The 25,421-nt window shown below is 42.3% G+C and overlaps 1 protein-coding gene across 9 annotated transcripts in view; it reads right to left on the reverse strand.

Annotated features, from left to right (window-relative positions):
- The window catches only part of ERC1 (ELKS/RAB6-interacting/CAST family member 1), a 266,110-nt gene that overhangs the window by 121,469 nt on the left and 119,220 nt on the right, over positions 1-25,421 (reverse strand). For all 9 annotated transcript variants that reach the window (XM_058420193.1, XM_040061380.1, XM_058420189.1 and 6 more), the window contains one exon: positions 2,927-3,062. In XM_058420193.1, the coding sequence (XP_058276176.1) occupies positions 2,927-3,062 (136 nt within the window). The remainder of the gene's footprint in view (positions 1-2,926; positions 3,063-25,421) is intronic.

Consider the following 25,421-nt stretch of genomic DNA (forward strand, 5'->3'; position numbering starts at 1 on the left):
CTCAGGAAGAAAGAAACCACAGGCCTGTTAGGGACAGAGAGGAGAGGAGGGCACTGTGTGCTTGGGACCGTGTTTATTTGACTGGATTGCAGACGGTCAACCCAAGAACATGCAGATCATATATTTTTAAGCATTTCAGAATGTCTTATTATTAATTCCAGCCAAAACCACCGAGACCAAAATTATCTGAAATTGGTGCTTGTGTGTCCTGACCCCAAAGCCAACAATGGTTTCATAAAAAAAAAAAGTCAAATATCCACAGTCCTCTCAGGTTTAACTTTTTTTAATCGATTACAAGGCTGTGCCCTTCAAGAGTCCAGAGAGAAGACAGGTCTCCTCAACTAACAAACTGAAATGTGGTCCTGGGTAAATTTTTACTTCCAGGAAACCAAAATGTTGCAGTCCTTGAGAGAGGGAGGCTCTAAGCAGAGGGCTCCTATAAAGGAAGGAGCTTTTATTGAACCTGTCACTTGTCATTAAACACTCCATATTTTACCTTAGCCTGATATTTTCATTAGAGCATACAGACCTTTTTCATCTGTGAATGAAAGCAATCCCTTCAGCCTTGTGCTGAATATGGGGAAAGCTCTCTAAAATCGAGCCCACCCAAACAGGACAATTATGTTCACAAAAGCAGAAAAAGCACTAGGGAAAATCAAGAAACGTTAATACCACGATAACTTGCACACTTCAGTGTTGACTATCACATCACACTTCCATCTTAAATTATTTATTGAATTTCATAATTTCTACTTTCAATGTCAGAAAAACTTGCATATAATTATATAGAAAGACATCGGTGCAGAATAAAATACAACAGAATCAAAGTGTAAAAAAGTATAGACTGCTCTACAGAGATCTCTAGCTGGAAAACCTGAACGGGAAAAGGTAAAGATCTCCATGCTATTCATATTTTTATATCTATGATCTCTCAACTGTTTAAAACACTTTATAAGTAAAGAATTGGATAAGAAATTGCAAGGGCAGCTATACATTCTTAAAGAACTCTGCTATAAAGCAGCACCATTTTTTCCACCATTTTTTTCTGAGCAAAAGCTGCCTGACTGCTATCACCAAAGCTGCACCATCCCCTTGGTGTACCAGAAAGTGGTGTTAAACAGATTGAACAGGACAAAGTTCTCTGTAACTGAAATATCATTCTCTGTTCATTGCTATGTAGTACAAACATTTTACATAATTTACTGTGTTGTTTTTTTTTTTTTAAAAAGTGGTTTCAGTATGCAAACAGAAGCTCAGATAAAACAAATTTCAGGCTTTTTTCAGTGTATTATGTATGTGAAGAAGATAGAAAAATGTAAAGGGAAAGAATAATTGGGGGGGGAGAGCCAGAAAAGGAAGCCATCCCTTGTAAAATCTGAAGTGCTACATAAAACCAAAGATGATAGCCTCACGGAATGGTGTCATTCAATAAGTACACCATCCATGTAATTGCAAGGCAAATGCCAAGCACCAGCTGTCTTTTCAGACTTGAAATACAGATTTACTCAAATGGAGATTAGAAATCTAACCAAATATTGTAGTAGATTTAGGAATTTTTAAAGACATTTCACTCATACCAGGAGGATTGTGTTCTTCGAACGTAGCTGCCACATATCGAGAGCCTTGTGAATTGCCACAGCATTGCAGCCACAAAACTCATTAGCAGATGTAGAAATCCCACATTCCCGCCTCCTATAAAGGTCTGCAGTTATGAAATCATTTTCATACACTTGAAACTTAACTATTTCAGCGCCCTGTACGTGCTGGACTGGAGTTGATGGAGAAAACCACAAAATGGTACATCTGAGAGCCTTCCCCGTGGACACATGTTTCTGCGGTTCTTTCAACGTTTCAGCTGAAAACATCCCCCAAGCATCCCACAGAACAAAGTAAAGAATGTTTGAAATGAGGAGACAATCCATCTTTACTAGAGAACTCTTAGGATGTATTCTGTGTCTTCACTGCAGATGTACTAAGATATGTGGCTGATAAAAAGAAACAGGATTTCACCTAGGATAACAAAGGAAAACACCAAAGAAAGGCTTGCTCTTTAAAGATTCACAAAATGAAAGACTACAGGGTAGGGATGCAGTTTCCATATTTATTTTCACCCACCAAAAAGAGACTTATTTTTGTAAATGAAAGAAAACACAGTCAAAATGTCTATGATCTCTGCAGTTAGCATCATGGTATCTTTGCTGTACTCCACGCCGGTAGTTCAATCATTTCATGACAGCAATTGAAAACTTACCCTTTGATAAACCTCCTGCAGCTAATCTCAACACACAGCACACTGAGAAATACTTGACTTGCTTTTAGACCAGTGACTTCCTTGTGCCTGGGCAGATTTGAGGTAACCAGATAACTCTGTGGGGCAGCAGCATGATCATTTCAGAAATAAAGCCAGCTGACCAGGAAGCACAGCAAGAATTCATGAGGCAGACTAAACAAGGATGACTACACACAGAAAACACGGTCCTTCCGTTATCCCACAACAATTCCAGCTTTCCCTAAGAATACTTACTTGGTTGTCTTTCATTTACTGAAGAAAAGACACCAGTATAAGGTAAAACCAGCTGGGAAAACACACAAAACAGCTAAAGAAAAAGGCTGTTAGAAAAGCAGAGAAGAAAGAAATGTCACACCAATATCAACACAGAATTGATATAATTATTTCAACAATTCACCTCATAAGCAAGCTGACAGTTAAAAGTGTATTTTCCTCTCATGAAAACTGAGTAAGATATGAAGCCGACTGAGAGAGGCTGCTTTGTCAGAAATGCTGCAGGATAGCTGTGTCCTTTGAAACAATGGGTAACAAAGCTGTTAGGTAAGAGCTATGAAGACAGATCAGCAGGGAGAGCAGAGAGCAGGCAGGTAAGCCTGGGGCATTATCCCAGCTGCAATAATTCAACACCCGTGTTACCTGAAGCTGTTGGGAGCTGTCATTAAGGTTGTCCTCTCGTCTCCTGGCCTCCTCCAGCATCTGCGCACTCTTCTTTTTCTCCACTTGTTCTTTGTGCTTCAGATTTGCTACTTTCTTATTTTGATCCTTCACTTGCCTGCAAAAGAGAGGAGCACTCAGAGCGAGGTGCAGAGGCGCACCCGGCAGCCCCGGCCAGGGCACAGAGGGACCAGCGAGTGCCACCACTGCCCCAGGGACCAGCGAGTGTCACCACTGCCCCAGGGACCAGCGAGTGCCACCACTGCCCCAGGGACCAGCGAGTGCCACCACTGCCCCAGGGACCAGCGAGTGTCACTACTGCCCCAGGGACCAGCGAGTGCCACCACTGCCCCAGGGACCAGCGAGTGCCACCACTGCCCCAGGGACCAGCGAGTGCCACCACTGCCCCAGGGACCAGCGAGTGTCACCACTGCCCCAGGGACCATCGAGTGTCACCACTGCCCCGGGGACCAGCGAGTGTCACCAGTGCCCCAGGGACCAGCGAGTGTCACCACTGCCCCAGGGACCAGCGAGTGTCACCACTGCCCCAGGGACCAGCGAGTGTCACCACTGCCCCAGGGACCAGCAAGTGCCACCACTGCCCCAGGGACCATCGAGTCTCACCACTGCCTCAGGGACCAGCGAGTGTCACCACTGCCCCAGGGACCAGCGAGTGTCACCACTGCCTCAGGGACCAGCGAGTGCCACCACTGCCTCATGGACCAGCGAGTGTCACCACTGCCCCAGGGACCAGCGAGTGTCACCACTGCCCCAGGGACCAGCAAGTGCCACCACTGCCTCATGGACCATCGAGTGCCACCACTGCCCCAGGGACCAGCGAGTGTCACCACTGCCCCAGGCACCATCGAGTGCCACCACTGCCCCAGGGACCAGCGAGTGCCACCACTGCCTCATGGACCAGCGAGTGCCACCACTGCCTCATGGACCATCGAGTGTCACCACTGCCTCACGGACCATCGAGTGTCACCACTGCCTCAGGGACCAGCGAGTGTCACCACTGCCCCAGGGACCAGCGAGTGCCACCACTGCCCCAGGGACCAGCGAGTGCCACCACTGCCCCAGGGACCATCGAGTGTCACCACTGCCCCAGGGACCAGCGAGTGTCACCACTGCCCCAGGGACCATCGAGTGTCACCACTGCCTCACGGACCATCGAGTGTCACCACTGCCTCAGGGACCAGCGAGTGTCACCACTGCCCCAGGGACCAGCGAGTGCCACCACTGCCCCAGGGACCAGCGAGTGCCACCACTGCCCCAGGGACCATCGAGTGTCACCACTGCCCCAGGGACCAGCGAGTGTCACCACTGCCCCAGGGACCAGCGAGTGTCACCACTGCCTCATGGACCATCGAGTGTCACCACTGCCCCAGGGACCAGCGAGTGTCACCACTGCCCCAGGGACCAGCGAGTGCCACCACTGCCCCAGGGACCAGCGAGTGCCACCACTGCCCCAGGGACCAGCGAGTGCCACCACTGCCCCAGGGACCATCGAGTGTCACCACTGCCCCAGGGACCAGCGAGTGTCACCACTGCCTCAGGGACCAGCGAGTGTCACCACTGCCTCATGGACCATCGAGTGTCACCACTGCCCCAGGGACCAGCGAGTGTCACCACTGCCCCAGGGACCAGCGAGTGTCACCACTGCCCCAGGGACCATCGAGTGTCACCACTGCCCCAGGGACCAGCGAGTGTCACCACTGCCTCAGGGACCAGCGAGTGTCACCACTGCCTCATGGACCATCGAGTGTCACCACTGCCCCAGGGACCAGCGAGTGTCACCACTGCCCCAGGGACCAGCGAGTGCCACCACTGCCCCAGGGACCAGCGAGTGTCACCACTGCCCCAGGGACCAGCGAGTGCCACCACTGCCTCATGGACCAGCCAGTGCCACCACTGCCCCAGGGACCAGCGAGTGTCACCACTGCCCCAGGGACCAGCGAGTGCCACCACTGCCCCAGGGACCAGCGAGTGTCACCGCTGCCCCAGGGACCAGCGAGTGTCACCACTGCCCCAGGGACCAGCGAGTGTCACCACTGCCCCAGGGACCAGCGAGTGTCACCAGTGCCCCAGGGACCAGCGAGTGTCACCAGTGCCCCAGGGACCAGCGAGTGCCACCACTGCCGCAGGGACCAGCGAGTGCCACCACTGCCGCAGGGACCAGCGAGTGCCACCACTGCCCCAGGGACCAGCGAGTGCCACCACTGCCGCAGGGACCAGCGAGTGTCACCACTGCCCCAGGGACCAGCGAGTGTCACCACTGCCACTGGGACCAGCGAGTGTCACCACTGCCTCAGGGACCAGCGAGTGTCACCACTGCCCCGGGGACCAGCGAGTGCCACCACTGCCCCAGGGACCAGCGAGTGTCACCACTGCCCCAGGGACCATCGAGTGTCACCACTGCCCCAGGGACCAGCGAGTGCCACCACTGCCTCTGCACAAGGTCACCAGCACCAAACCCATCCCCAAGCATTGCCCTCACCTCTCCATTCAGCCAAAAGAAGGCTTCATTTTGCTCGTTACTCTTAACCTGAACTAGAAAATTTCTGAAACAAAAGCATTATTTACCATTTGGTATAAACTATTAATCGAAAGATGCAGCTGTCCTCTTGTGACTTTGGGGAAGAAAACTCTTCTCTGTTCACACACATACACATATAAAACCACAGACACCTAATAACTTGTTCTGCTTTGGGAGCCACTGTATCTAACGTGAGGAAAACAGGAGGAGCAAAAGGAAGACTGAAACATGACTTGAATACAGAGCATTACCTACAAGAATTAAGCAAAGTTTCCAGAAGTAAAACAATTTCTTTTCAACTTCAAGATCTACTTGTTTTCTTGATTATTTTGAGGAATTTCCTATCTTTTCTTTTTAGACAAACAAGGCACAACAAGTAAGGACAAACTATTTGAGAAAGCACGCCTAATTTCCTTTTCACTTACATCTCTGGACTATTTTTGATGATCCTGGCAGCTACCATTGCCTGCAGACAGGGTTTGGCCTTTCAGGGCATTAAGACACATGGAGTATTGAATCTAATTACAGACCCTTTAATCTCAGCCTCCCGACCGCAGAGAACTTAAGTCTAAACTTTTAGTCCAATGAAAACAAAACAGACCAGCTTTGCTTCCTCAGCCCTTTTCTCCATAATTATATCTGGAGTTTGGATTTTGGAATTAAAGACAGATTCTTTGGTTGCAAGATTTCCCCAAAACATCATGCAAGTAGTAGAGATGGCTCTTTAATTTACTGTTTAGAAAACAGAATGATACACCAGCCTCAGATTTGGTATGTTATCCACACAGACAGGGAAGAATGTTTCTTGTGTATTTCAGAAATACTTTTAGAACAGATCACAAACAACCCTTCTTTAATATTTTCTTCAGAACGCGTAACAAAAGTATGATCAAGAACGTATCTCTCTGTGATGTATTTATCTTCAAATTACGTGGCATATGACCAGTCAGTGTTTTGAGTTCCTCCAAAAACACGTAGGTTCAAGTCTGAGCTCTGTTTTTTTCCAATGTGAACCAACTGAGGCTGGGAAAATTGCAAAGACAGCAGATTTTCCTTGGTGCTAAAACAAACTATTAGGGTGAAAAAGTGCTGATGGCCTCTGGAGTCCAATAAAAAAGGAAAGTCCTTTTCTGATGATGTTAAAAAATTACTGGCATACTTAACTACCCTGTCCAAGAGTTACAGCTGATTTGAGTCAGGATGTTTTTTAAACACAAGCAGTGTAATTGTTGAGTTATTCTAACCCAGTGCTGCACACTGGCAATGGGCACATTGCCCAGTTTGAAAGCAGACTTGCTCAGTGATTAAACAACTTATTGGAAATATTATGTTGGCACCAACTCAGCCTGTACAATACATGGTTCTATCTGTGCAATAAAATAAACACGGAAAGTACAGCTAAGTCAACGCAGAAAAAGAAAATATGTCAGCCCAACACATTCAATTCCATATCAGAAATTTCACTCAACTTTTAAATTAAAATTAGAGGAATTAAGTTTTTTTTTATAAATTTGCAAAGCTAGAGTCACATATTGGGAAATGGATCTTTATTACTATAACCAACTAGTTAGATAAGAGACAATATTAATAAAGTCCCAACTCTTGTCAAAATATGTCTGAAATAGATCATCTCCTACACGGTCCAAAATGTATTCAAACAAAATATGTATTTTAAAGAAAGGGGTAATTATAAGGATATGTACTACTGACGTCCCCCTTCACATGTCTGAACCAAAATTAATGACATTATAATATATTAGGTAGATGTTTGGAGAGAAAGACAAGCTTTAGTAAAGTCAGGAAATTACCTAGTGTTTGTAATACTGAGATCAATCTTCATAAAACCTTCTACTAGACCAGGTTGCTCCATTTAGCTGGCTTTGAATCATGTGCAAGACACAAGTCTCCCTCAACACCTTTGATGTCAAAAAAGAGCATAAGTTGGGCCATAAACTCTTCAAACAATGCAGGTATCTGTGGCATTAACTAAAATTTCCCCAATTGTTTAATTCTATAAATCTGAGAAGGTCACATGAAACCCTGAATCTATAAACCCAAAAAGGCTTGGAGTCATTTGATAATACTAAAGCACATTTTATCTCATCTCAATGGCCACGGTACCAAATGAAAATTCTCACTTTTACAATACCTCATGCAGAAAATCATGCAAAAGGTTCAGCACATAAAGCCCACAGCCCTCTGACGTCTGCTCCATAAAAGTCCTGTGAAGCTCTGAAGACTTCATACTGTGGTTCTGTGAAGAATGCTCTTCCTGCTCTGCCAGGTAACTTTCAATCTTCAAAGCCAGTCAGAGAATCATCTTTTTATATATGCAAATAATCTTTCAAAATATTTCAACAGGTACTCATGTTTCTAATACCAAGAGACCTCAAAAGTTTGCTTATAAGCTATCACCCCGTTCACTGCTCAGTAAAACAGTTCTGCTGCTGCTTTAAACACTGCAGTGCTACTGATGATTGTTATGGAACAACCTCATCTTCACACCACCACTGAACAATGTGCAGAATTGGACCACGTACTGAACTGGAACAATAAAATAAAATACTGAAAGTACGTGACTGAAGTGAGCATGCTGCAACTGGTACATTTTATGAGGAGACAGTCAAGAGAAAATTTTTTTGTAATGTATGTGCACAAGGAAGCTTATTAGGAGGCAAGAAACAGAAAGAAAGAAGCAAAGCTCTGCAACTCCCTCAGTTTGAGAGCTTCATTTTGTAAACTTAAGGTTCTTTTAACTTTTAAATGCATTTGCACATACACAGAGCACATATCCCTATCAAAGGGACAGTAAAGTTTTAAAAAACTCCTTAATCTCCAAGAGTATTTGTATTAAAATGGAAAAAAACTGCACAAGATTAAAGACAGTAAATAGAGAATGACTTACGTACAATGATGGCAAGAGCTACAGCAACAGCAAACAGCAATTTGCAATGTGCATGCGGGCTTCTCATCATAAAATAAAGAGCTAATGAACTTCTGCGAGATACAGTGCATGAAATATTGCCATAAATACTCGTTCCTACCAAAACATCTTTGCCAAACAGGACTACAAAAGAGAGAAAGAACTCTGGGGATTCTAACGAGAGCTGGAGAGCCGGGTCACGGTCAGTGAGACAAAGCCTTGAGAAGACACCAACTGGAACCAGCAGGGACAACAACAAAGCTAACAAAACATAAAGTACCTCATCTCAGAAGATGTTTATTCTCAAAGTCACCTCCAATCAAATAATAAAAACGTTACAGTCATATAGAAAAGCAGAAAAATCTAACGAGAATGTTTATGCTGAATTAGAGTGAAGGATCCCACTCACTTTGGAAATAACAATTTCTTTTGCACTTTTAATAGCAATTTTAATATAACTATATTTTTTGAGGGTCCAGCCGCTAAAACATTTTGCCCTCAAAAGTGAAAAATCTTTTCCACTATTTTGAATTTTTCCCCATTTCACAGTATGTCATGCCAAGTACTGCTACAGTGTATCAGATAAAAGGAAGTAAAATCAAATTCAAGCCTCTGATTTAAAAATATAAACCCCAAAGTTTTTCCATTAAAGACAGGTTAAGATTTTCAGAATAAGTCATTTCACACCCTCTGATTTTTGGTGCCCAATTTAGGCCATGTGCCTGATGAAAAAATCCCCTAAGATTTCCTAATCTGGACATCAAAACCAACTGTTCATATCTATGGCTTTACTCTTTCTTTAACGAAACAAAGCTGCATCACTTTAAAAAAGCCACACCTTTCCACTTCTCTATGAAATTCTTGGATTTCCAGGGATAAAATATAACCCAACACCATGGGGAATAGAGCCAAACAATCACAATAAGCAAGAAAAAATTTCAAATGAGAAGATTCCACATTGTAAAATAATTTCAAAACTGTAAGACAAATATAAACAATAGAAGCCCAGTGGAGACCAGGCATTCCTGAGAAGTGGCAAGTCACTGCTCCCCATCAGTCCTTGGGAAGACCTTTCCTCACTAAGAAGACCGGTTGCTACATAGGCCCTTTTCTTTATTAAGGCTTTTACAAAATTATTTTTTCTGTACTAATGTCAGTATTTTTTTCATTTTGACACTAATCTCATTATCTTTTACTGCAATGCACATCAGCATACATACAGCTGCTAATTCTCTTCTCGTATGGATTTTCATGCCAGGCATTAACGTAATGTAAGCTATTATCTGCATCTGGTTATCTCTTCTGACATAATTTCAGAGGTTATTCTTGTAAAATAGAAGCTGATAAAATGTTAACTGAAAATATGAACAAGTTAATTTGAATTTTAATATTATATATAACATACTTTTCCTTCACATGTACGTGGCTAACACACAACGACTGTTTTTAGAGCAATCCAGGTTAAGCAAACACTTTAGAATGCTCGTGAACCACCACCAAAGCTCCCCTGCAACATAAAGTGTACACACAGATGCTGCATTTCACACAGTGAGTCACACACCAGGAACAAACACGCAGATCTTGCGCACTGCTCTAGAAACAGCTCGTTTTCCTCATGGACTTAGGCACTCAGAAACACTTCTGCGTCTGTCAGCCACGTCAGAAAGTTCCCTGAGCTGGAGCCTTCGCTGCTGGAGCATTACCACCACCCACAGGACGCTGCACTGCTGCTGCAGCTGCTAATCCTGATGGACAGATGAACTTCAGATGCTGTAAGGAACGCTCAGCTCCTCAACGTGGCTTCAGCTGATAAAATAATGGCCGTGACTGAAAAAGCCTGCACTGAAAACTGGACGCAGTGGCCGAACGCGTTAGGTAGTTTTGAACTGCCCAAGTTCCTCGTGTTATGAAATATTAGGTTCTACAATGTATGGTGTAGAATCGTAGAATATTTCAAGTTGGCAGGGACCCATAGGGATCATCGAGTCCAACTCCCTGCTTGTTGCAGGACTACCTTAAACTAAACCACGCCACTGAGAGCATCGTCCAGAGACTGCTTGAACTCTGTCAGCCTTGGAGCTGTGACCACATCTCTGCTCCAGTGCCCTGGTGGTGAGGAGCCTGCTCCCAGTGCCCAGCCTGAACTTCCTCGTGTCCTATCCCGGGTCCCAGAGAGATCAGCTCCTACCCCCATCACTGCCCCCCCTGAGGATGGTGCTGTCATTGCCTAAGATCTCCAAGCACGTTGTAGTCCTAAGAGACACACAGAAGTGTCCAAAATACGATATTTACCCCAAAATTTCCTCCATCACTTCTTTGTTTTTAAGGTTAGCCCCTACAAAATATTTTTGTTGGCTATATCCTTAACCATAACTTCTGAATTTAAAAGATCATGAATACAGTGACATAGCTGAGTTGTTTGGGTTTTCTTGCTTTATTCTGCAGTTTTTTTGTAGTTTTGGCACAGAAAAATATTTACATTTTGGGGCATAAAGCAGATGGAAACCAAGGAAAAACTCTTCCCAAAAATGCTACTTTGTTTTGAAGATAAGAAAAAAAAAAACCAACAAACCTGTTCTGAAAGGTTTTGATTTGGCTTTCAGTTGCTCAAAACTCACTTCACCTTAGTTAGGGTAAGTCACCAAATCATGGAGAATGATGGCAGCGTTTGGAAAGCCTAATTGCTTAACCTCAAGAAAAAGCAAGTGATGAAAGGAAGATAAATAAGCAGGGAAGGAAACAGGACTGACCACATCACACAGCCCCATCACCACAACTGGGTGTGTGACTGACAGCCAAAGGGAAGTTGCCAAGGGCTGAACAAAGTTCTTCATCTTACGCATTCAAAAATTAGGATCAGGGGAATTACACACTGCTGAAGATCTACATGGAATTTCACAGGGCTGGGTTGGGTTTATTTAAGGACTATAAGTGTTATCTGGGCCTTTTCCTTGGCTTTGGCTGTACGTAGCATTTCCAGTTTCTCAAGTAGTTTGTCACTACCTTTCAACATTACAACAAGATCAAAAATGGTGCATTAAATTACCACCTAAAAGAAACAAGAAATTCACTATGCTTCAGAAATTTGGTTTAATATTACCCCCTCTGTTGCTCATTACACCCAAGCTAAAAGACCAACCATCACACTTAAGCTGTTCTTGTCCAACTGCACAGCACTCAGCTCCCTCTTCTGCCTGTGAACCTCTCCCAAAACCTCTCCTCATTTTGTTCCACTGCTCCTTGCTGTTCTGCACCACTTGGATGACAAGGTAAGGAATGCCAATGAAAATATTCCCAGATCCTGGCAATTTAACTGGGCTGCTGCATGTGAGCCAAATCGTCCCACGGTGGCTTTAAGAGATGGGGGGTGGGCTTCATTTCCTGAGGCTGGGAAACTTTGATTTCTAAAAACAAAGTGCTCAGGTCAGCACTGGAGGAGGCAAGGGATGAACACTGTGGGAAACTTGCTTGCCCCAAATTTTAGGAACAGGAGCCCTAAAGTATCTGAATCCAGAGGTGTTGAAGTCTTGACTTGCAAGCAGATCTCAACTTTGTACTGACCACTGTCATTTTTCAGTGGTAAGAATTATTTGCATGATGTAATGCACATTTCCTGATGCACCCAGCACATCTCTCCCTGTAGCTGAAACAACACAAAGATTTCCTTCCAGAAACAGCTGATGGGAAGATAAATAGATATATCTATATCTATAGCTACATAAATAGAAGATAGCTGATGGAAGAGATAGGGGAACACATGCTGTATGAATCTAGAAACTCAATATTTAATTTAAAAAATTGTTATCCCAACCCTCCTGTAATTTAGAAACACCTTGGAAAAGGAATCTATCACCTGATTCATTAGCAACTGATGAGGTTTACCAAGTAATCAGGTGGCGTAAGTTATTAATGCTACATGGAATGTTTCTTGAGGGAATTAAAGAAAACAACACCAGAATTAACCAGGGTACTCTCCAGCCACAAGACAGAAGCCCAGCTACATACAATGGCAAAGTCAAATGCTGCTGTCTTAGTATCCTCAAAAAAGAAGTAAGAAAAGAAGAATTGCTCCAACCAATAGGCTAAAACTGAGGGATTATCAGCAGAGATTAAACAAAGTATCTTTGTTTTAGTGCAACAAGTCTACATCAAATCAAGCAAACCAAAGGTTAGCTTTCAGACAGGGCCAAATACAACAAGACACTCTAAATATTTCTGGTAAACATCTATAGCACCTCACGTTTCCATTGAACTCTAATTACAGTTTTGTAGATTAAATCCTTTGCACCTATTTGTCCAGCTAATGGGCAGCTAAAAAAAAGACTAATAAAACGAATGTGCAGCTTCCCAACAATTCAAATTCTCAGCACCTATTTCCTAGGAAGCAAGTTCTGTGATGAAAATAATGAATCCATTACCATAATTTCATAACTGTTATAAAATTTTAAATCAAACTTCAGAGATTAAATATCAAATTAATTATACATCAGGTTTGAGAGCTATTTTTGAAAGCTGACAGCAACTGAACTAGAAAAGAAACCTTTAACCTTAAAACCTTACACCTTTTAGTTTTTATTGTTGCCAGGAACATTAAAAACACAAACATCAGAAATAAACCTGTAACACAGTGGTATGGGTGTTCCTTTGTTAAGAAAGACACTAATACTTTAAGGACCTTAATAAAAGCATTCAGTAGTTCGATAAATAAGTTTGTTCTGCTGTATTTTTTCTGCTGCTTTTGTTAATTGAGCAAACAGATGCAAAGCCAAAAAGGACATTTATTAAAGGGCTGGTTGGGCTTTGGTGTGGATTCCTTCCCCCTGTAACAGGCTGGGTTAGCTGAATTTGGCCCTAACAGTGTGGGAAGAAGTCCCAAAGGTGCTGTTCCCTTTACCTTTAACTGCAGCTCACAAACCAACTGCCCTGTGAACAGATCCCACACAGCCAGCTCACTCCCTGCACCATTTGGCTGAATAAAGTGTTTTCAAAACAGCAATAAAATCTTCCTTATGAATGGCATTTTATTGAGGTTTCAGAGGGTATTTCTGTGATCTAAGATAACATGTGTCATTTTTAACTGCAGTCCCACTAGCCAGAAGAGAAAACAAATCACAATACAGCAGTTGTTTTCTTTTGGATGGGCATGAGATCTTTTAATTCCTCCTAGAACAATACCCAGTACAAACAACAATCAAAACCAAAAATCAAATGTAAAAATTAGCCATTGTAACCAAACAAAAAATTAATGAGGAGAAGAAAAGTTTTAAAACTAGGCATTTAAGAACCGTGCTAGAGTAGCTTAAAACATCTATATGTACGTAAGCAAGCTATGAAGAGAGAAAAGTCCTCTCTAAAAATTTGCAGGAATTTGGGATAACAGCTGAACATTATTATTCTGTCCTATCATTATTATTGATAGCTGTATGTTAAAAAAGCAAGATTATGCCTCACACATTTAAGCTGACAAACACTGAAAATCCAGTCTTCAAGCAAAAAATATTAACTAAGTAGTGGCTAAGGACAAAACCAAAAGCAGAATAAATGCAGTAAGTCAGTGCACGAGGATTCCTGAAACCAAAAGCAATACATTCACGAGAACATCCAGAGTCTTGCTCTTAGAAAAAGATGTAAGGAAGTGATGCTAGCCAGGAGCATTCTGAAATAATGGAAACCTGTCCATTTCAGGGCTAAAAACCTCATGATTTTACATCACTGAGATGCCCAAATAAAAATCTGATTTAGTTTATCATAAAAAAAAACCCCAAAAACTGTTTTCAAGAAGAATCTTTCTAAAAGACTCTCTATACAGATGTGAACTGCAAAGTGTTTACTGTGCTAGCCAGAAGGAAGTTTTACAAAACCTGATGCAAAGCTGGCCATTGCCAGAGACCAGAGTGGGAAAAGCGTACAAAAGGATGGGGCTGATTGAAAAGCCACGTTGTCACGCTCATCAAACTGTACCTTGCTGCAGCACCTCCCTCAGCAGGACAATGTGAGATGGAGGGTCTCAGCTGTGCTTTGGGATCCTCTGCTGAGCGACTCTGGCAGCGAGCACACCACAGTTATTAAGAGCTATCTCCTCCTCTGAAACGCATTCTGAATCCCTGGCTTGGACAGCCCACACCAGGTTAGTGACAAGGGTGCCTGCTGAGATGGTCTGTTACAGACTTCTCGCCGCCTGGCACACGGGGGACAGCGGCATTATTTGTAATAAATGCCCCAATATCCCACACAGGGTGCAGAGCGGAGCGCAGCTGGCTCTGCCCTTCTCCTCTGCCACAGCTGTAACTCTGCCCTCTCAGCCTGGCACACGCAGGAGACACAGCCAGGGCATCCTGCCAGTGAAGTGACCACCACTGGGCTTCTGGAGAACGCAGTGAGCGTTGTAAAGCAACGTGCCTGAGTCTCTCTTCATCAGAGACCTCGCTATCAGCCCTGGAAAGCCAGGGAAAAGGTCACTGCCTTATGCCCTGAGGAGGGGTTGCCACCACTCCACAGCACGTGGACCTGATACAGAACAAGCGTGTCCATGAGCCTTATGAATACATACTTGAAAATTTAATGTGTGATGAAGGAGCACATCAAAAAACCTCTGGCGACAAGATGTCCCATGTGTCAGAAATATATCAGAAATATACTCACTGGTAACCTCAGAGATCAGAAGGTTGGCTAATTAAATTAGCTCAAGTCTGCAGTGTGTCCTCAGAAAGATACATTCTTTATCTAGGCAATTACACTACTCCAGTGAACTACTTTTTATTTGGTGACCTTGAGACAAATGAGGCAAAATTAAGATTTCAACAGAGCTGTTCTCCCTGTCCGGATAACTGCCTTGATGCAGGATGTCACAGACATTTTCTGCCTCCCTTCAGTGAACAAATTTTCTATAAATCATCTATCTTTTTATATGAAGGCATACATTGGAGGTTGAAAGACATAAACAGTGCTGAAAAACGAATTCATATTAATGAGGCTATGGTCAAAACAGGATACAGGAAGACAGGAGGAGCTTTCCAGTCCCTTTCTACTTAGAAATAAAATTTCTCTACCTCTAATTCAAGAAACAACCATTCCAAGGTGCAGAAGAAAACACACAACAAACTCCTTCCCTTCTGGAATTTTCAAGAAATCAAACAAAACCCCTTTGAAGGTGGTGTTGGGTTTTTTTTCTTATTGACTGCTTTCTTCTTGTTTCTTCTGGTGCAAGGAAGAAATTAGTGTGCAGACCCTTTAAACTAATTAAAGAAATTAAAAGCCATCCTGCTTTAAATCAAACTCACTATGGCACAAAATTAGGATTTCCTTGCAGATATTGACTAACTAATAATAGGTATGTCTATCTGTTAAACAAAATGATTAAAGAGATAAAAATGGACATGGGGAAGATTGGCATTCACACCTGCTCCTGAAATTTGGAATAGAATGTGTTTATCCCTTCTATTTAATTTTAGAGTACTCTTCCAAATGTTTGGCTTTTGTTCACACTGTAAGGTTTTTGCACAAGTTACAATAATGTCTGAAGTTTGAAGCTCTTAAAAACAGAAAGCAGCCTCCTTCAGCTGTCATTTGTTCATGTGACCCAAGCACACTGAAAAAGAACACCAAAATAAGCATTCACAGGAAGCAAACTGTCACAAACCGTGTGCCACGGCACAGCTCTCTGAGCACACATTCAATATTCCACATTGAAATGGGAAATCTCTGCTGAAAGCAGGAGACACGAGAAAGGGGAGAAGGCATGCCATGAACTAAGGAGAGGAAAGGCACAGTGATTTGCATCTCTGCTGACTTTTATATAATGCCACAGCATGGTGCCTCCAAAAGCTCTGCCTATTCCATGTGCTGTGGGGAACAGTCCCCTTCATTGAGACATAGGATCATGAAATATTTCCTTTAGGAAGAAATTACATCAAATGTTGCAGTTATGTATGTGTTCTACTCCAAATACAACAGGAAAATCCATTATTTTCACATTCCAAGTCAGTGAGAACTTTTGCAATATGAAGTGTCATTCTGCAGTATCCTACTGAAGTTTTGACTATCAATTTCATTTAATGCTTTCTCCCAGTTTTTTTCCAGACAGGATGGTCTTAAAGTAAGTGATGAAAATGAAAAGAAAATGAGCAAGAGGAGCAACTTCTAAAAGAAAAGACAATTTACACTGATTAGAAGTATCAATCCTTTAAAAAATGTTGACATCCTAAATACTGAAAATGTGCTTGCTCTCATGTATTTTACATATATTGCTAGGAGTCAGTAATTCAAAAACCTATTTCTAAGCTGCTTATTACTAACTGAAATTGCTAACATATTCTGCTGATTGATTTGTGAAAGTGAAAAATTACACACTGAAAAGTGAAATGAATGTATCTAGCAGCTGGTTTTAAGTTAACAACATTAATAAATTGGGTACAATTACATGAGAATCCAGGGGCATCCTCCAAAACCAAGAATCCTATCATCTGAAAACTAGGAATACACTTGTTTTAAAACACTGCAGACTCTAGGAACTACGGTGGAAATATAATGCAGAGTATTCCAGTTTAAGGGAAGCTTATGGATTCAAGGATGAACACAAAAGAACGCATTTTCAAAGGTACAGCATCCCCACTGCAGTAAGGTGAGAGCCCTTATCTTCACAGATACTCGGGTAAAGTTGCAATAGGTCTCCTCTCTTTTAGTTCCCAGCAAGCGGGACTTCACAAAACATGGCATGAACAATTTAGGACACTAAAAAGCCGAGGGCTGAGCAATACAGGAGAGGAGGAACTAGAGGAAAGCAGCCTCACTTTTCTGTTGGGTTGGCACTTTTGTTTTCTTGGTCAAGGCTGGCAGCTGTAATTTCTAGGATGAAACGAGGCTCTTGTGCTTTTACAGAGCATTTTGCAACTCAAGTTCATAATTCTTGGGTCACTTTTGGTTTTGTACAAGAAGAATTAAGCGACCTGTAAATGGTAAAGTTTATTCCAAAGCGCTTGAGGGAAGGAAGCTAGAACTGAATCATTCCAACCCCACTGCCACCCCAAAACGACCAACATGCTTGATATCCCAGTTTCTATCAAATCTGTTCAGTGGTGTAAACACCGAACACAGAGGAAAAACTGAAAACACAGGAATGTTCCACGGAAAAGTACTTTACATTGGTGGGAGTGCGCTGGGTCACTAAAGGGATAGGAGGCACTTCACCCCTTGGAGATGGGAGTTAATTACTCAGCCATGAACAGAAAGTGACAACTGGAAATGTTTTGTTCTCTAAGGAAGTGAATAAAACCCATTTCTTTTAATTAAGAAGAATGGCCCATCTGCTGGATAAGCAGGAAATTAAGTAAGTTACTGAGAGCTTGATTAAATCTATCTAAACTGCCTGGGGCACTTCAAGAAGACCATCTAGAAAAGCTGACATATCCCAGTATGAAAGGGCCCTGTGTTGTCTGCAGATGAAGAACATGTCCTGCAGAAGGAGGGAATACTTGAATACACCGCCCTGCAAGAACAATGAAATGGAAGAGAGCCATAGAAGAGAAAGGGAAAGCGGGAAAAAAGAGCTTTCTAATTTAATTTTAGCCTAAGAATGTTAAGCATGTTTTTATTGTGCAGTATCTCTAATAGCCTACTTGGGATTTCATGGATAAGAAATTTTGTTTTCATTTTGCAGAAAAGTGATTAAGAACGATTTCCAATTAGCTGATAGCAATAGAACTGTTCACTGAATCTACAAACTGTAATAAATATGTATGTACAGTCATATTACTGTATGACTATAATAAATATCTCTGCTTATCTAGCATATTTTTCATACAAAAGATGAGAAATTATTTGCAGAGATGATGCATAGGCCTGTCAGGGAAGCTGGTTTCACAGGAATGAGGATGGAAGACATGAGCTAAGTGAGCAGTGAAGTAATGCAGCGAAATTGGTAAGTAAAGCAGAGAAAGGCACGTCTGAAACATGAGGGTTTGGACACCCTCACCTGAGGCACACCTTGTGTCAGGTCAGAAATGGAACCTGAACTTCACAAATAACACAGGAACAAAAGGTTCCAGTCCAGGCACTGGTGCAGACTCAGGAAATCGTGGAGGATTTCTCTCTCAGAGCATTTGACTCCGACCTCTTCAAAATTCACAGCACACCGTGACACAAAAATCCTCCCTAGTGCCATGTCATTTGTCTTTCCAATGCTACCTCAGCTCTAAATCCCACTGGAAACCTGCACACTTTGTGAATACGTGTGCTGAAAACAAAGGAATAACACAAAGAGGAAAACAACTCATCGTTTTCTCACATAATTAAATTAATTCCAGCAGGTACTACGAAATGAATCAGATCATGTGAGAATTCTGAGATGATGTACAGCTGTGAATAATTTTGCTTCATTAAGATGCAATGAAGCAAGAAAAGAGGACCTTTGACAGAAGAGGTACAGATTCGGCTCTGACCGAATCCTCTGATTCTGAGGCTCTGATCCTCCTCTTTCCTGAGGAGGAAAGCTCTGATAATTACTATATCTAAGGCAACTTTGAAAGGCTATGCCAGTGACTTGTGGACTTAAGGAAAACCACAGCTCTATTTTGTGACCTACTCACCACCACCAGGCCTGATGCCTTCATTTTTTTCCCCTCCCCTCTATCACCTCTAAGCTGCCGTATTTCTCCTCACTTAGGAGGATCAGATAACTCTGAAAGAAAGAGTACTTCTTAGTGTAAATAATCCCACAAAGCCATTTTCGCTCTAAGTAGAATTACAGGAAACATATATTGAACAGAAAACAACTACTACAGACTGCTGTTAGTAGTTTTGGAGACAGCCAAGGAAATTTAAATGGAAACTTCTTTGAAGACAAAGTTTCAGTCTCAGCTGAGCTAAAACCACTGCTGACTCAACATGCTTCAAACTTTTATCACCTCCTGACACGGTTAATGACCAACGTTGTGGCAGAGCGAAGACACGGAGCCCTCTGAAGGTTTGAAACCAAAGAGCCAGCCACACTTGCAGTGAAATTTCTCCTGCCCACGGGTCAGCGCGCAAAGGCATTTCCAGCACAGTGAAAAGCCCACAGGTACCAGAGACTGCATGCCTGCCATTGAAACTCTGCCGTTTTGGTTTGGCTTTTTAAAAGAATGATTGAATAGCACCCTGAGTTTCCTGTACTTGCTGAACATTTTATGCAATATTATCTGCTATTTTCTTAGAGAAGGATGACATTGTAAATATTCCTTCGGTGGTTAGACATGTTCTGTTTAATATACGTTTGGGACTCTGGAAAAAGGACTGAAATAATCCCCTCAGATTCAATATTTTGTTTGTACTTTGATTTTATAAGGCTACACTTGAGTTGCTACACTGACATTTAATTTTACGTGGACACTCTCAGCAGACTTTTACCTGGATTCATGCCACCGGCCTGTAACTCATGTAATCACCAGGCCACTTTGCTTGTGGAAAAAAGGTTTACAGTGTTTCATTATTACTTCCTAGAGCATCAAATTCTCCTCAGTATAGCAAAAAAAAATCCAGAAAACTTTCTTCTAAGAACTGGATTACTTGCTTTAAAATATGACAGACAGTCCAATCAATTATGTGATGTGAACTAACAGAAAACCTGACAGTAGGAAGCAGAACACTAGAAGAAAGCCTGCTGTTGGACATCTGTCCAGCTGAGCTGTTTGTTACCCAACTTGAAGCTGGAAATCTTACTTCTGCATCATCAATACAGCTTATCCTTCCCTCGAAAACCATGCAGTTGCTTGCTACAGCACCTGATTGTCAGTCTTTGTATCTTTATCCATCTCAACTTTTGTGACACACATGCAAAAGAACAGCTTAGCGGAACTGGAGCACATGAATTTAAGGTAGCTTTTCTATTTTTTTTCACTGCTGCAGGTAATGACAGTATAGTTATTTGGCTTATTACTCTTGAACTCAGCCAACATTGAGGAGTTCTTTATGGGATGCTGTCATCAGCAGAGATGCCTAGCAAAAAAACTTCTTACAGAATACTGCTTTAATCCCCATGCTTTCCAAGACAATTTTATTTACTATGAATCAGCATGACATCCACTCCAGATCCTTAAGACTTCTGAGCAGTAAGTACATGTCACAACAGCACCAGTGATGTGGATTACACGGTCCTACTCTGATTCACTGAGTTTGTCAGCAGGAGAGGGATGATGAAAGCTTAATGGACAGATCAGAAAATTCAGAGGTATTGCACTGATTACTATAAGCAAAGCTATTCTTGATGAGAACAGAAATAATTCAGAGGTTCTCCTCCTGTTAGAAGACAGACATACCTAACACATTTTCCACATATTCAGTTCTTTTCCAGGAGACACATTTGCTTTGATGTCTGAAAAAATTGCTTTACATCATTCAGAGAAAAATAAAGTTATTCCTCCCATGGCAGCTTCCAAGGTAGACTGTAACTTCACAGAACAGCTATTTCCTCATATGTTGCAGTCAATAGTAATTAGGCAAATTCTGAAATGCTTAGGAAAGAAACTAGTGTACTCCAACCACTGTAATTTTCCTGTTTGCCCTGAGGAGAATCTTTTTATTTTGTTTCTGGCCAGCAGAGATTTTGTAGTTCCAAGAGTAGTCATTCCACCTATTTCTTTACACTCTTGATTCATTTTAACAAATAAATGAAAACCTCAGCAACTAACGATAATAATTTTAAATCAGGGAAAAAATAGGAATCCAAAATAATCAATAAACCAGCTAAGAAACTGAGGACAGAACTGACAATCTCTTAAATGTCTTAGAAAACTCTTCCAAGTTCCGAATCCTAACACTTTGTCACCTCAAATCACAGGAATATTTTCTCTAGCCAAATTTTACATTATTCTCTGAATGTGAGAAATAAAAGTTATGGTCACATTGCTTGTGAAAACAGAAATCACCCCAGGTCTTAGAAAGACCACAACCAAACAGCACCCTGAAACTGTTTTCCCTCTTATCTCTCATTCCAGCATAGGCACAGGTTGCTAAAACCCTACAGCTATAGGGACTGAAGCCAAAACAGCTCTGACAGCTGGATCCCACAACATCCAGGACTCCACCAGCCGAAGCACACCAAGCTCCAGGACAACATCCAGGACTCCACCAGCCGAAGCACACCAAGCTCCACTGGGGGTGGCGACAGCAAAGACAGAGTGGCCCCCAGGGTCCTGCTCGTGCGGCAAAAGGCAGAGTGCTTATTTCAGAGGAGAATGCTCCCAGGGCAGGAAAAGCTTCTGGCAGCTGTGGGTTTGGGACGTGAAGGGGGTCATTCAAGGCCAGACCTCCTCTCCACAGTAATTACAAGTACACCAGTATGACACACTGGGTATGGAAGGTATTGATGGATGACAACAACACCATTAACTTCCAATCTTTTTCCAGTTTGTGGGAGGAAGAAAAACACGCACCGAGGCCACAAGTGCAGCGCCTGTGCCAAACCAAGGTCACGACGCCGACACAGTTTAGAGGCGTCAGCAGCATCACAGCACCGGGGGATTCCAGCCACCACCACATTTTTCAGTGCTGATCACGAACAGCAAAGTCGGATGTTGGTCGATAACTCAGAATTTTAGTCATTAAGCAGTGGCTTTCTGGGCAAAGACACTGCCTGAAACAGTCACGATCATTCCTTCTTCAGGAGTCACAGATGGTTTCTACCAACAAGATTTTATCAGCAAAGACTAAAATCCAACACGGTTGCAGAGCTTTCAAAGGTAAATGAGAGTCATCAGATAACGTTTTGGGACTTGTATTATTTAGGCCATAGACATTTACTCCGAGCTACTCTACTGAACTCCCAAAATCTATGGTTAGCAACTGCTTTTAAAATATAAAAATGGAAAAACGAGCCATGGTTGAAAGACTTAAAACATATTGTCTGTGGGTTGGGTTTTTTCAGTGGTTCATCACCTTGAGTCTCCAACAAATTCATCCTCCTGCTAGTTCGCTCATGTTTAACCCTCAGCCCTTGGTTCTTTCAGACAGCACAGCACATCCAAGCTGCACCAAACCTAGTTCTGTAACATCATTGTAAGGTTTCAGGTACAGAGGCAATGATAAAGAGGCAGCAGTTAAAGTTTGTACAACCAGTATTTCAAAGGAACTACTTTTGCACTCCACAGCATGCGTATGTATCACGGAACATGGCTAATGGCCAATCTCCTCCTTTCTTAAAGGAACAAATAAAACCAGTAACATTTAAACTATCTTGCTTCAGCTTCCTATTCCTGGAGTTTTTTTCCCTTAAAAACTTCATTGGTTCGTTTTTCCCCTTCTTCCCAGTGCACAACAGCATTGATTTACAATGGTTTGATAAAAATTCTCTCCTAAACATGCACCCTGTTCAACCCATCCTCCTACACAGACTTAACCAAATCTCTGAGCTTTTATTTTGCAATCATGTAATTGGATGTGCAATCTGCTGTAAGATCTCAATTTTAGCTGAATAGACAGTCTTATAAACACCCTTTTAAAAGTGGATACTGACCTTGAGGTGAGGCTGAAGGGAGCAGCAAATCCAGGAAGGAGATGCGAAAGAGAAAGAGTTAGAGTTTGTGAAAACAGAGTCCAGAGATAAAGCAGTTCAAGAATAAAGGACAAAACAAGCAGATATAAATCAGGTAATGACACACAGACACACAATCATTCACAAACACAGGGCTGCATGTTTTATAGACATCTAATTAAAAAAAGAAAAAATAATAAAGAAGAGAAAAAAGGACCTTTAGATTAGATTACACCATTTCAATTAGAGGCAACTTGCTGTAGAGAAAATAGTCTCCACTACACAACAGTTCTTGGAAAAAGAAAATAAGCCATCGTACAAGAAAACTCTGGATTTACATCACACCATTAGCAAGTACCCCTCTTTCAGAATTTGAAGGAACATTTTGAAAATACGAGTTTGACTATCTGAGATGACACCGAATGTCTTCCTTTACATCTTCTAAGGGCTTATTTTCTCTCCATGAGCAAGACATGCAATCTTTTCCCTTTCCCTGCAGATGATCCCAACTTGTCTAAAGGGACTAAAGAGAAAGGAGAAAAATCCCAACCTCTGAGTAAAGTCCCCGAGACCAGAAGACTTGTCAAAGTTAAAAGCTCATCTTTCTTAGTATTGACATTGCAGTCAACCCTTCAAAGAGAAACAAACAAAAGCAGCTGCCTCTTCTTCCTGCAGTGTAATTCTCCTGTATAAGGTGCAATCTAAAAACAATAATGACCAAACAGGTATTTTTTTGACAGTTCCCTCCAACATTGTTCCACAGCAGAACTGACCAAGACAAAATGCTGGAGTCCCCTGTACAGGATGAAGTCCCATAGGTTCATTATTGCTTTCTTGTTTTTTTCCCCAAACGTCTCCAGTATCTTTCAAAGGCATCTGCTGTCAATTTCACTGATAACAGCAAGGTAAGTCAACAAGGAACCATAAATACAGATTTTTTGCAATCTGGTTTTAAACTTGATGACTTTCAGTCAATAGAAGAGAGGCAAAGGAAATGTCCTTCTGTCCAAAGTAGCAATTTGGCTTTTACAACAAATGTTGTGCTTCTCCCATGGCAAAATTTTACTCTGAAAAGGCAGGATATGCGCTGGAGATAAAAATTTCTATAGGACAGGCTAACTGCTATATTCTTTATTACTCTTGGTATATGGAGGCATGTAAATTAACTGTGAAGTTCTTATTGATGGCATAAATTTTACTATTAACCGTGTAGGGTATTGACTTTGTACAGGCAGCTGTTGTTGGTCTGTAACAGATTAGTGCAAAGGTACTTTTCTTTGGCTTCTGAACCAACATTCTTCAAATCAAGCCCTTCAAGGACAGCTCTTGTCAAGGCTGAATTATTTGGGGAATTGGGGGAAGATGAGACTCATAAAATGCCAAATACTGTATCTGAGCGTTTGATCTTAGAGTAACTTTCAGTGTTCCAAATGCCTTGGTCAATTCATACTGAAAAATATGCAAGTAACAATTTTGACTGAAATCCAAGGCTACAAACAAATTTAACAAAAGGGAACAAAAATGTGAAAGTCAACAGTTGGTTAAATACAGGAATAAATATGGTAAGGGGAAAAATTTGGGGGTTTTCATTTTGTGTTTCAGGGATCCTTTGCAACTCCTGGTTGTGTTATAAGGATGCGATATTGTTTCTTCAGTTTAACAGTGAAAAATATACAGGCCACAGCTCAGAACAGCCCAGTAGAATTTAAATGAAATACAGTTCTTCCAACTGCTATTAAAGGTAGCGTCTTTTGCTGGCACAAGATGAAGGCTAAACAGTATGCACAACACTACGCTGAGGTCACTTGCAATTTTCTGAGTGCTACAGATATATTATTTAACCAGCTGCATGGGTTTTAAACAGAGAGTAATTATTGCTACATCTCCATTTTGTTATGGAATAATCCTTTCTTCCAAAGAAAAATAAGTTTTGCGTAATTGCTAGCTGCTTTTCCAAGGTTTTGTTACGGAGGTACAAAATATTTTTTAGAAGTGTGGGTTTTTAGAATAATCATAATATTTATCCAAACAAAAATAAGGACTATGTCTGAAAATTAGAAAAAATAAATCTGTAAGTGTGCTATCACTCAAGCTAAAGCCAAGGCAGACTCCTGACACCGTCAGCTCTTGGGAAGTAAATGGAGACCTGCCATGGACCGGAGCTGCAGCCTCAGCCCGTGGGCTACATCAGTGAAATTGAACAGAGGAGCACAGCAAGCATCTGCCCCAGGCAGCAGCCCCAAGCAAGCAGGACCAGCTCCACACCGAGACATGCCCATGACAGAGCCAAATCACCACGTTTGTCTGCACTGCTGCCCTTGGAGCACGAACACACACTGGCAGCGCTCCCTCCAGGGCCCAGCAGCGGCGCTCCTGCCCGGCCCAGAACCGCGTGCCCCAATGCAACAGCCGCGCAGGAGACAAGAGCATTGCAATGCCAACTGCAGGCTCGCAGAAAACCACTGAAAACACCAGCTCGCTCATGCCAACAGAGCCCACTTTAACCTCATCA

This window comes from Hirundo rustica, chromosome 4, assembly GCF_015227805.2.
Source record: "Hirundo rustica isolate bHirRus1 chromosome 4, bHirRus1.pri.v3, whole genome shotgun sequence".
NCBI classification, from domain to species: Eukaryota; Metazoa; Chordata; class Aves; order Passeriformes; family Hirundinidae; genus Hirundo; species Hirundo rustica.